At 40.0% G+C, this 12,609-nt stretch overlaps 1 protein-coding gene across 5 annotated transcripts in view; it reads left to right on the top strand.

The window, feature by feature from the left end:
* The window catches only part of tenm3 (teneurin transmembrane protein 3), a 284,166-nt gene that overhangs the window by 148,911 nt on the left and 122,646 nt on the right, over positions 1-12,609 (top strand). For all 5 annotated transcript variants that reach the window (XM_078282759.1, XM_078282760.1, XM_078282758.1 and 2 more), the window contains 2 exons: positions 6,074-6,247; positions 7,774-7,838. In XM_078282759.1, coding sequence (XP_078138885.1) covers positions 6,074-6,247; positions 7,774-7,838 — 239 coding nt within the window. The remainder of the gene's footprint in view (positions 1-6,073; positions 6,248-7,773; positions 7,839-12,609) is intronic.

Here is a 12,609-nt window from a genome sequence, read left to right on the forward strand (position 1 = left end):
ATCACTGGCTTCTCTCTCTCCCACTTTGACTGAATGCATAATAAAATGTGAATATTTTTCGTAAACACTCCATAGAGGCACCTGGCAATTTAATATGGTGATAAATAATGAAGTGGCAGGCATGAAAATCCACCCACGTGCACACACACACAAACACACGCACACACACATTATAAAACACACCGAGTACGAGGAAACATATACGCACTGCAGTACAAAGAGTGTTTGTTGTTTTGTATTTCAATGAACCTTTTTATTTTTTTTTTATTACAAATTGCACATAAAAAGCACATAACCAAAGGAAGAGAACGAGAGTCCAGGTTTCAATTTTTTACCAGGATTTGATGTTGTCATTAAGTGAAGTGTACTTACTTTCTTGAATAAAAGCCCTGGAAAAAAAAGACGAAAGTGAGATGGAGAGAGAGGAGGAGTTTTGAATTTTAACGAGCCTTAATTTTTTTCAATGAAGTGCCCTCAGAGCTTTCGTAAAACACACGAAAGAGAGAAAAGTAGGAGTTTTGAGTTTATCCGTGCCTTTGTTTCATGCCATGAAAGTGGAAAGCGTGTTTAGAGTTTGCATAAAACACACAGAGAGGCGGAGAGATGAGTGGTCGTCTATGGAAATGAGTGTAATACCCCTGGAACTCCTGTGTTTTTATTGGCAGTGCTACCTAAATGAAAGTCTGGAAGGTCTACACACACACACACACACACACACACACACAAAGAGGGGTAAGAGATTAAGTCAGACGGCTGAGAAAGGAAGACAATTAGAGATTCACACCGACACCGAGGGAAAAAGAGAAAACGTGAGAGACAAATGGAGAAGGAAGGGGAGAGAGAGAGAAAATGAGATGCGTATGGTAGGAGAGGAGGTAGATGAAAAAGAGAGAAAAATGAAATGGGGAGACAAAGAAAAAGAGAAATGATGACAGAGAGAGAGAGAGAGAGAAGAGTCATTTTTTGGGGCTGCCTTTTTGTACATGCACACACTTATCTCAATGAATGAGAATGGGAAGAGCAAAAAAATAGGTGTGAATAAAGAGAGAGGAGTGAGAGAATGAGACAGCGAGAGAGAGAGACACTAGTGTTTGTGTGTCAGAATGAGTGAGATTTGGCTTTCGCTCACATTGTGATGAGACAAAGTGTTTTGATGTGTGTGTGTGTGTGCGTGTGTGTGTGTGTGTAACATCAGTCATTCCTCTTCCATTTTGATAAGAATGACGAATAAGTGTGTTTTTCTGCCTGTGTGTTTGTATTAGTACAATTGCTGATGTTAGCAATCTGTAGCCAAGCCTGTTTGTCTATACAAATTGGATCGTGTGTGTGTGTGTGTGTGTGTGTGTGTGTGTGTGCGTGCGTGTGTGCGTGCGTGTGTGTGACAGAAACACGTTTGTAGGGCTTGCTGACTGGATAAGAGGGTATGAGTGTGTGTTTGCAGATTTCCAGGCCTTGAGTACACTCTTAAAAAGGGATTTGTCATCTTCAGCTCTTCCATTTGTCTAACTGATTCATCCAACACTCATTTGTGTTACTTCTCAACACAACGTGTGCCAACAGCAATGCACACTGACACAACATCCGTTCTTACATCCATTTGATACTTATAATATGAATTTATCTCCTAAAGATTCATATCAGGCTGGAAAGATGGTAAACTATATTCTGAAAAGCATTCATTTATTCCTTTTTTCCCTTTATCCTCATATAGCTCACATCAGTTTGAAACTACTGATGATAATGTACTTGGAGAATTTATGTAATAAAGATTTATGTTAGACTGAAAAGGTGGCAAATACCTATTCTGGGTAAACTGGGTTTAGGTCTACATCCCTGCCCCAATATAGACACATTGATGTGTTGAAAATAACACACCTATATTAAGAGTGTAGTCTTTTGTAGCCAGACATTTCAGTTTCATCTCAATTTTAAGCTTTGTAACAACCCATAACACTTAGCTGAAGACAATGGGTGACAAACCCATTTAAAGTCCACCCTTTAGAATAGAAGTGCACCACACATTAGCCAAACAGCCTCCCAAGATATCATAATAATAATAATAATAATAATAATAATAAACTTTATTTGTATAGCACTGTTTAACAAGACTGTCTACAAAGTGCTTTACAGAATAAAAAGGACATAAAAACCAAAAAAAACAACAATAATAAAAAGGACAATGAAGGATAAAATTTAAATACATAGAAGTAAAAGAGAAAACATTAAATACATGTAAACCAATTTACCGCCACCTAATTAAAAGCGATTGTAAAAAGATGTGTTTTAAAGATGTGTAATTAATTCAATTTACAGTGATAACCAGGGTCAAAAATTAACAGATGCAAAGATGCTTTTGAATGTTCATGAAATTCCCAAGAAATTAAGTGGACAAAAAGTGTCCCCGAAAAAAAATGTATTATTCCATAATACACGAGGAAAGTGCCCCCAAAAAATCCAATCAAGAGGGCAAAGAATGCCCTCTGAAAAAAAAAAAAAAAAGTTCATGTCTTACCATGGTGACATTGCACCGTAAAATGACAAAAAAGTACATGGCTGTCCTTGGAAAGTGGAACACTTCTTTGTAATTTCTGAAAAGGTTATGTCTTTGGAGATACACGGGTTTCAGAGGTGGTAAAAATAACTAATACGCTAATATGCCTGGGGTAATTACCAAGGTCACTGACTGTACAACAAACAACAACAAAAGAAGGGGGGTGGGGGGTTATCAACAGCTCTTGGGTTTGAGTGCACTGCTAAAAATATTAAGGCACTTCAGATTAAAAGCGCAGGTTTCCTTGCTGCCTTGAAATTGTACGTTGATTGAAACAGTACTGAATAGCAACTAATTACATTTACTCATGTTACTGTAATTGAGTAGTAATTTTACTTCCACTTAAGTATGTTTTTACTGAAGTATTGTACTGCACTACATCTTAAATCACATCCATTACATTGTACACATTTTGTAGGCTCTCCATAAGCAACACAAAAAAGATTTATTAGAGAAGAGAAGAGTAATCTGGCTTTACTTTGATGGTGCACATTATTTTGTAATTTCCAAATTTTCAAATCGCTCATGCATCAGTGTTAATGTAGTCCTGTGTTCCCCAATGATTAGCGTTTCATTAGCAAAAATCAATAACTAAAAGATCAAAATTCACAAAGCTGATGCTAGTGGATGTATTTAAACCCCTGGAACAAGAGGTAGTATATATATGATATATAATTTCCATAGGGATTTTGGAATGCTTAGCTATGGAGTGCGAAATGACGCAAAATGACGACTTCCCTTACAGCGCTTTGAGTTTTTACAGTGTAGCTTTACTCAGAGAACTTGATTTAATTCCTTGGCTCTCAGGCAGCGGATCATGGAGTGAGCTCCGGTGGGTCTGGAGCTTTTACTCCAGCGTTAAGAAAATCCACGTCAAACAAAAGTAGTCCGTCACCTATAAAGATCCATCCTCCCAGTCCCTAAAGTCAATGTACTTTTCTTCCTGCCCCATTAGCTCTTTGAATTCTTTATGTCTTCTCTTCTATGATGTTTCCCAGCCGCCAATAAGCAGGGGTCCTGTTTGTTTTTTTAAAACAAACATTAAGAAAATCCCTTTTCAACAAAAATAGTGCATTTCACTTCATAAGAATTCTATTAAGAGAGCTTATCAAATCATGTCCTCCCAGCTAATGGGGTTCAGCCCAAGTCCAGCAGCTCATCCTGTTTGCTGGCCCTCTTGTGCCATCACACTAGGCTTTGGGTGACATTTTTAACCAGTTATCAGTAATTGGCCGTCTAGGGATGTTGTTTGGCTAATGCGCGCTCGGGTACTTAAAAGACTGTGAATCACTTCTCATGCAATTGATTAGAAATGCTTAAATACGTGTAAAGGGCGTACAGCGCTTGTGCACAAATGCTTAAATACAAAATGATTCTCTCGCTCTCTCTTTCTGCCTCTCATTCTTTCTGTGATCTGTCTCCCCCTCTATTCGTTCCGTCTCACCCCCTTTCTCTCTCTCCTTTTCGGTCTTTCTCTTCTATCTCTCTCTCTCTCTGTCCCCTCCTTGCCTAGAGGCAGGTATTAATTGAAGGGCCCTTGTTATAATAGGTTCTAATTGTTAATCACACAGCCTCGTTAGAGAGCATTCTAATTGTAATTACAGGCGCTCGTTAGCCAAGGTTCTGTCATTAATTAGACTTTGTGACCTTGTTAATTACTCCAGGCATATTAGCCAGTCATATTCTCCAACACGGAAATTGTGTATCTGCAAAGACAATCTTTTCGGGAACGAAGAAGAACTGTTTGGTGTTTCACGGACAGTAATGTTATTTTCATCATTTTCATCATCATCGTCAGTGGGGAACAATTTCTTCTTTCGGTTAAACCAAAAACAAATGCCACAATGAGAGATATGAGGTTTTCTCCAATACATTGACAATGTATTGTACAATACTGGCCTGATTTCCGGTGGATTGCGCATTTTGAATTAATTCCTAAAGCAGTTTGTCACTTCCTTATAACTGTTGTATTCTAAATAACGGCCTTCATATCAGGAGAATCCCTCTTGAACATTGATTCTCATTAAAATGCAAGACGAACCCTCCCACTTCCAGTCAGAACAGTAGAGCGACGAAGAAGCACCTGACCTCACCTTCTTTCCACTGAATCATTTCCCACCCTTTTACTTTATTTCTTTTCCTAGCACTTTGCTTTTAAGCGATCGCTCTACGGTCACATGAATATTGTAAGGGCACCGAGGCTCTGACCTTTTCACTTCTTAATTCGGGTTGCTTGTAGCTTATTGAAGCGTATTCTACTGTTGCACTCAGCGGGTATGTTTACATGCACAGAGCAGCCTGGCTAGCGCATACTCCAGTTAAGGTCTTATTCAGGTTAATCTGTTTACATCCACCTTTAATACCCAGCGAGTCTCCATGTTAATATGAGTAAACCAGTTCACAGAATAGTTCCCCTCCAACAGTAGGTTACTTCTAATACATGGGTAAAAAAATCGGGGTGGAACAATATATTGAAATTCAATATATCGCGATACAAAAATGCGACAATACGTATCGTGGGGCAGAAAAATGAATCGCGATATTAGCTCGATTTTATTCTGCTGTAGTAATCGCAGGGGCTTGATCATCCTAACTTCACAAGCTCTCCATTCAAATTATATGATTTACACTTTGTCATGACATTTTTAAATTGTTGTTTACATTCTAGCAAGCCGATGCCATCGCTAGAAAGATTTGTGGCTCAGAATTCTGCACAGTCAGACTTTGTTGTCATTGAACTTTTATTTAGTGCGTTGCATCGTGGTTGTGTTGAATCGTGAACCACATATTGTGAATCATATGGAATATACAGTATAATGAAGCTTTGTCACTCCACTGTGTCAACCCTACTGTACACCACTTGCTATGAGAATCGGTCAAAAAGTTCCCTTCCCTCCCGTCTCTCTGTACGTTTGACTGTTCAATAAAGCAGAATTGCCCCAAAAAAGAATCTTAAAAAAACAAACAGGCTTGTATGTTTAGGAGACAGTAAAAACCAAAAGTGAAAGGAGTAAGATGCCACTAGCCATTTTATAATTAAACCCATTTAATATGGGAGTAAATCAGGCTTCTAAACCAAGTTCCTCATAATCAGACCCAGGTTATTCTAACCCGGTTAAGTTGTTTACATGCGCTGACCCAAAGCCATGTTACTTGGGGTTAAGAAGTTACATGATGTAGAAATCCAGCCGTCTTATCAGCCTAAATTACGCCCCATCCCCACTAATCGAGATGCCATAGATCGCCCTATTTGCCCACATTAAATTCTGGTGTCAGTATGGTCACTGGTGGGAAATCTTCTCCACACAGGAAGTGATGAATCCAAACTGGCGTAAAGCAATCACAGACTGTTGTCTTCAAAATTACAGTTACCTCTCACTGCCACTTGGGGCCGCTAATGAGCAAAAATGGTATACTGCAGTCAATAATCTGTGCATTTAAATGTAGCTAGTGATTCATAAATGTACAAGACTAACAATTATCTTTCTCTCTCTCTCTCTCTCTCTCTCTCTCGCTCTCCAGGCACTTCCTCTTTAAGACAGGTACAGGCACCACTCCCCTCTTCTCCACGGCGACCCCCGGCTACACCATGGCAACGGGCTCAGTGTACTCCCCGCCCACCAGGCCGTTGCCTAGGAACACCCTATCACGCTCCGCCTTCAAATTCAAGAAGTCCTCCAAGTACTGCTCATGGAGGTAAAGACAGCTCATTCTGTTTTCTTTTCCTTTTTCTTTATTTTTTTTACTACTCCTTACTACTTTTTACTCAAATTCAAGTCAGTTCAATTCACTTCAATTAAAATCAAATCTGTTTTATTGCCGTGATAGGAAATAATGAGGTAATATAGACAAATAACAGATGACGTAAGATAGAAAATATCAGCAAAAGTAAATATTCTATAACAATTCAATTAAACTCAACTGTTCCATTCAATTAATTATAATGTCTTCCCTGTATATAGATACTGCATGTGTGGTGAAAATGTGGGTTATATATATGTAATGGGTATACTGTATATATACACATATACATATATTACATACAAACATTTACATTTGTTCCCTATCAGGTGACATGTAGTGATACGATTCACTTTTAAGTCTCTCCTTCCTCCCTTCTACCCTTCCTTTCTCTCCCGCTCTCCTCACTGTTTTTTTTTTTAAATATCTCCCTCTCCACTTCCCCTCTCTTATCTCCCCCCCCCGCCCCCCCCCCCACCCTATGACTCCTCCATCAAGTTGAAGAAGCCAGCAGCCATTTATATTGCAGAATATTGATTTGAGCAGCATAGCACTTTCAGCCCAGAACCTGATCATGTGGTTTTCCCAAACTCACACATCACTTGTAGAAAAAAAAAAGTCCAGAATCATACAGGAAACCACCAATTAAACCAGTCAACCCAGCATCCTTGGAGAGTGGAGAGTTTTAGTGTCCCTGTTTCAGAAGCTATCAGCAGCTGCAATCTAAAAAATATTGATGTCAGTCGTCAGACACTCATAATGGTTGAACCCTAATTGCTATTGCAGGTAATATCTAAACATAAAACCCCCCCATCAGTCCGACACTAGAGTCCAGTGGTTCTCAACATGGGGTCCGGGACCACCAGGGGTCCTTGAGGGGGTTCCAGAGGGTCCCAAGCAAATTGATCTATTGCTAAATTTCACCATTATTTCATTTACAAGTGAACACAATTACAGAATGTAGAAGAATGACTGTTTTGATCATAGTTTCACTGTTATCTCTCTACCTACAATACAGATAGTCATGGAATTCTGGACAAAATCATATCTAACAATAAAAATATTCTCAGATTTGGGTTCGAGAGACAAAATCTCATCAAATAGGGGTCCCTGGCTCTAATGTGTAGTAAGTTAGGGGTCCTCGATATGAAAAAGGTTGAGAATCACTGCACTAGACGTAATAATCATTTGCAAATAGAACATATTTTGAAATTTGGATCACAAATCCAAGCAGCAGCGATGCTAGAAGACGTTCCTTTGTATTGTAAATGTCCATGACCATCCAGCTTTGAACAGTGTTTCCAGCAGCTTCCACCGTATTATTATTATTCAGTACTACAGCCGGTTCACATTTCATATTTTTTGCTTCTTCGTTTATTTATTCACTGACATTTCAGAGTTTGGAATTTGCTTTTCTGATATGAAGTTCCAGAGAACAAGGGAGGGGAAAGTAACATTCAACTTGTCGCGTGTCGTTTCAGGTGTACGGCGCTCAGTGCGGTCGGACTGTCTGTACTGCTGTCTGTGCTGCTCTGTTACTGCATAGGTAAGAGCACACACACACACACACACACACACACACAGGACCATACATACACAATGACATAGAGTAGCGCACGCACGCAAATATCAAAATCAGTTTCTGTTTACACACACTCTCTCTCTCTCTCTCTCTCTCTCTCTCTCTCTCCCACTCTTACACAGATACAGTTGGCATTGATAATCAGTCTGTAGGGTTAGTTTGGCAGAGGCAAAGGATGATGAACGAGACCGCACTTTTCCCTTTTACACCTCGAGCAAAGGCACTTAAATCCCTCCCTCGGTTTTCCTCTGTTGTTAATTCCTCCCCTATTCCTCCTTCTATCACTCAACTTCCTTCTCTCTCTCTCTCTCTCTCTCTCTATCAGTTGTTGCGAGCCCATCAGATCGGCCAGACTGTTTTGTTTTTCCTTTCTCGAGGCCTGATTCGTTCCTCGTTCACCCCTCCCTCGGTCCCCGCTGTTTTTCCACGCTGTTTTAAAGGTGATGACGTTACGTGGGGCTAATATCTTGGGCCAATTTTACAGTAAATTTTAGCTGGCATCCACATCAGAAACACAGTTTTAACGTCTAGCCACGGAAACGAGAAAATGAGTCAGACGGCCTCACGTTCTCTGCCGCAAACGTTTAATGTGACGAGACGGCGCAACGAGAGCAAAGGTTTGATTGAGGATTCGGATCATTAACGTTTCATCAGAAGAAGCCTGCGTAATGGCGATGACAGATAAATAAGTAGTTTTATCTGTTTTCAAAGCACAAGTCAAATTTTGTCACTTAAAATTCCTCATGAACATCTTGAACTCAGGGTTAGACGAGTGGTTTTCTTTAGAACTGTAATGACTCAACCCAATGATTTATTAAAATGAAAAAAAAGCTCTTAAATAGTTCTTCTGATACTGCTGATTTGGAGCATTTCATGTGTTGTGAAAGGGTTCTTTACAGCACCATAAAGGTCCTATGTAGAACCATTTGAGCATGGTGCTATAGAGAACCTTTCTAAAAAGGTTCTTTACAGAAGCAGAAAAGGTTCTTCTATGGTACAAGCCTAAAGAACCATTTTCTAGTACGATATAACCTGAACCCTTTTTGTTAAGACTATATTGCCTATTGCCACCGTTGCCCTACCTAATAATGCTTATTGTTCATGAAGGGTAAAATCTACACCTTTACACAACACATTATCCTGTATTTCATCACCTCCAACCATGATACAATGTAATAAATAAAAGTTCAGTGACAACAAAGTCTGACTGTGCAGAATTATGTTTATTTCTGAAACACAAATCTTTCTCGCGATGGCATTGGCTTGCTAGAATGTAAACAACAATTTTAAAATGTCATTACAAAGTGTAAATAATATAATTTGGATGGAGAGCTTGTGAAATTGTGATGGGCAAGCGTCTCATTTTTGATTACTACAGCAGAATAAAATGAAGCTAATATCGCGATTCATTTTTGTATCGCGATATATTGAATTCCGAAATATCGTCCCATCCCTACTGTCTTTTGAATGTACTCCAACTAATGTTACACTGCCTCATGATATTTCTAGCTGTAAGATAAGGACAGGTAAGGGCAGCTGACAGGGTTAAAAGTTTCCTCAAAGACGTTTTGATGAGGCTTGACTCAGCTTCCTCCTCTGTTGACTGAGAGCCCATCTGATTTGAGAGGGTACGTCCTCCAAACCTCATTTATCATGCAGCTTAGCTGTTGTTCAAACTCACTTATTGGCAACGCTCTGTGTGTGTGTGTGTGTGTGTGTGTGTACGTGCTAAGGTTGACAGTGATATCTGTGTAAACAAGCATGGCCAGTGACGGCATTATCGCCCGAAGTGTATCCGTTTTACTTGTGTGTGTGAGTGTGTGTGTGTAGGTGTGTGTGTGAATGTTATCGCCTGAAGTGCATCTACCGTGTGTGTGTGTGTGTCATGTTATCGGCTGAAGCGTATCCGCTCTCAGTGGTTTGTTGACATAGCATCAGAGTTCTGGATATCACACTGTTGTGGCTAGAGAGAGAGAGAGACAGACCTTGTGTGTGTGTGTGTGTGTGTGTGTGTGTGTGCGCGATAGAAGAAAAGAGAAGAAAAGAGAGTAGTCATAGGCAGCAGTTACAGATGTGGGCTGTGATTGGAATGTCAGTCCCAGTGAATGAGTAACACTCTCCCCTCTCTCAAGGTACTTAAAAGGGGGAAATAGAGAAAGAACTAAAAAAAATAGAGATGTTAGACATATTAATATTACTGAAACATTTTAATGCACTGCTTTTGTTGTTTTGTGATATTTCCTTTGCAAGTGTTGGATTGGAGCTTTAAAGGAAAAATCCCACCTAAAAAAACACTTTAAACTTTCACAGCTATCGGTGATGTACCTGCAAGTTTCAAAGGGCATTCTGGGAAATGTAGGAAATAATTAACAGCATTTTTCTCTATAAAAGGGCTCCAAAACAGTTCAGCATTACATGAAGCTGAAACACTGAATTGCATCGTTGAGTGGAGGAGGCGATTGCACATCTAAAATTAGAAAAACTGAAACGGTCCACTTGCTTCCACCCACATATTTTTGAGGTTTGGCAACCATTTTTTAAAACATTCCAAACATGAATTCCCCTCTGCATATGTAATATATGGATAATAATAGCTTTACATGGAGCTCAGCCTGAAATTATACTGAGCTATCTGTATTTGATTTGTTTACAGATGCAGATCATTAGTGTCGGTCCTCCGGTTTGAAACATTTCTGCCCACATCCAAACTGAGCCTGAGGTCTCGCTTCATTTTCTAATGATGATCTGCTAATGATGGTATTTTTCTACAGTATTTGTGAGCCTGTGCCCAGCCCCAAACTAAATGAAACTCATCCAACCCAGTAGAGTCCACTGGTTCCAGTCAGGTCCTATTGGGTTCAAGCATTAACTGAAAACTTACTAAAAGGAACAGAAGTGTTTATTTAACAGGAAAAGCTGTGGATTAGGGTCAGGCTGATATATGTAGTGCTATGTAGTGGTATCTAGTAGTAGTAGTAGTGGTATTAATAGTAGTTAGAGTAGTAGTAGTTGTAGTAGAAGTAGTATCATCCTTTGTTTCAGTGGAGAGTTTTAGTGTCCCATGATGGTCTAAATGCTGTTTCAGAGGCTTTTCCACCTTGATAAGGATATAATTCTTGGGGAAATACTGAATACTTTTTTGGTGTGAAAATGGTCAAAACTATTATCAGCAGCCTCAACCCTCCCTTCAAAAACCCAGGGTAACCATAAGCGTGTCCGGCCGCAGTCCTAAAAGCATCTCGGGTGCTTTTTGTTTTGCCCTGCATCGCATTAAAGCTGTCATGGTATTTTGCTCATCGTTAGATTGTGTGAGAGCAATATTCTTTTAAAGAACAGCCCAGAGAGAGAGAGAGAGGGGGAAAGTAATATTCTTTTAAAGAGAGAGAAAAAGAGACAGAGTGGAGAAAGAGTGGTATTTTTTTTCGAAAGGTCACTGATTCCCACAATGAACAGAAGCAATTATGATCGGAGCTCAGATGGTCCTTGGACTTAGATCGCTTGCCACAGGCTAGTGTGTGTGTGTGTCTTTTTACATGCCTGTGTGTATGTGTGTGTGTGTGTGTGTGTGTGTGTGTGTGTGTCATGGGCCTCCCTTACGTAGCATTGTTAGAAAGATGTTTTTTTCATCTGAGGCATCTGTTTAGAGCTTCCTGGGATTTTATGATTGACACATACATATACTCTTGACACACACACTCTCACGTGTATCTCTGTCTCACAAACATGAGCACACGCACACACACACACACACACACACAATCATCTAAGTATTTACTGAAACACACAAGAATACACACAGGAACATATGCACAGACACGCATGCACACACATAGATACGCAAGGGGCGCATGCTATGATTGGCACATACATATACCCCAGACACACACACACACACACACACAGACACACACAAATACGATACCTTTGGCCTTGACAAACTGACATAATGACATACCATATCAGACAACATATGATCCATGCCTATTCTTGTGTGTGTGTGTGTGTGTGTCAATCATACTGTGTGCACCTGTGTACCCTTGTGTGCATCTTCATGTGTGCGCCTGTCTGTATCTGTGTGTGTGTGTGTGTGCAGAGATACATGTGAGAGTGTGTCTCCTATCCACTGCCCTCTTCCAGGGTCTTGGCCCAGTGTGCCATGGTAATACATGCAGCGTATTTGACAAGATGTCAGACAAAAGCTATTATTTATTCCTTCAAAATAAAAGATTATTACTTCATCTGTCTCACCACACGAGGGACAAGAGCCCCTCTCTTGTCCCTGAGAGGGGGAAGAGAAAAAGGATGAGGAGAAATAAGCATCAGAGCTGACTAAATGTGAATGGCACAGTCAGGACATAAACGTGTTTAAGTCAATTTAGATTCCCACCATGGCACTGATGTAGAATTCCATGACTTTCCATGGCTAAGTGAGAGCGCTTCCATGACCTAAAACTCTTATTCCTTCCTGTCTTGTCAATGTTGTTTTTCAGTCTGGTTTCCACTCCAGCTGGGTAATGAATGTGTGCCACAAATTGGAAAACATTCTGCGATATTCCTGGAAAGTTACCCATTTGTAAAATTACCCGATATCCCCTGACTTCCCCAAAGAATGTATGAAATCCCTGATATTCCCTGACTTCCCCTGGGAATTCATCAAAATCCCTGATATTCCCTGAGGTCCCAAAAGAATTGATCAAAGTCCCTGATATTCCCTGAGTTCCCCTGGGAATTCATC

Source organism: Centroberyx gerrardi, chromosome 3 (assembly GCF_048128805.1).
Source record: "Centroberyx gerrardi isolate f3 chromosome 3, fCenGer3.hap1.cur.20231027, whole genome shotgun sequence".
Classification (NCBI taxonomy): domain Eukaryota; kingdom Metazoa; phylum Chordata; class Actinopteri; order Beryciformes; family Berycidae; genus Centroberyx; species Centroberyx gerrardi.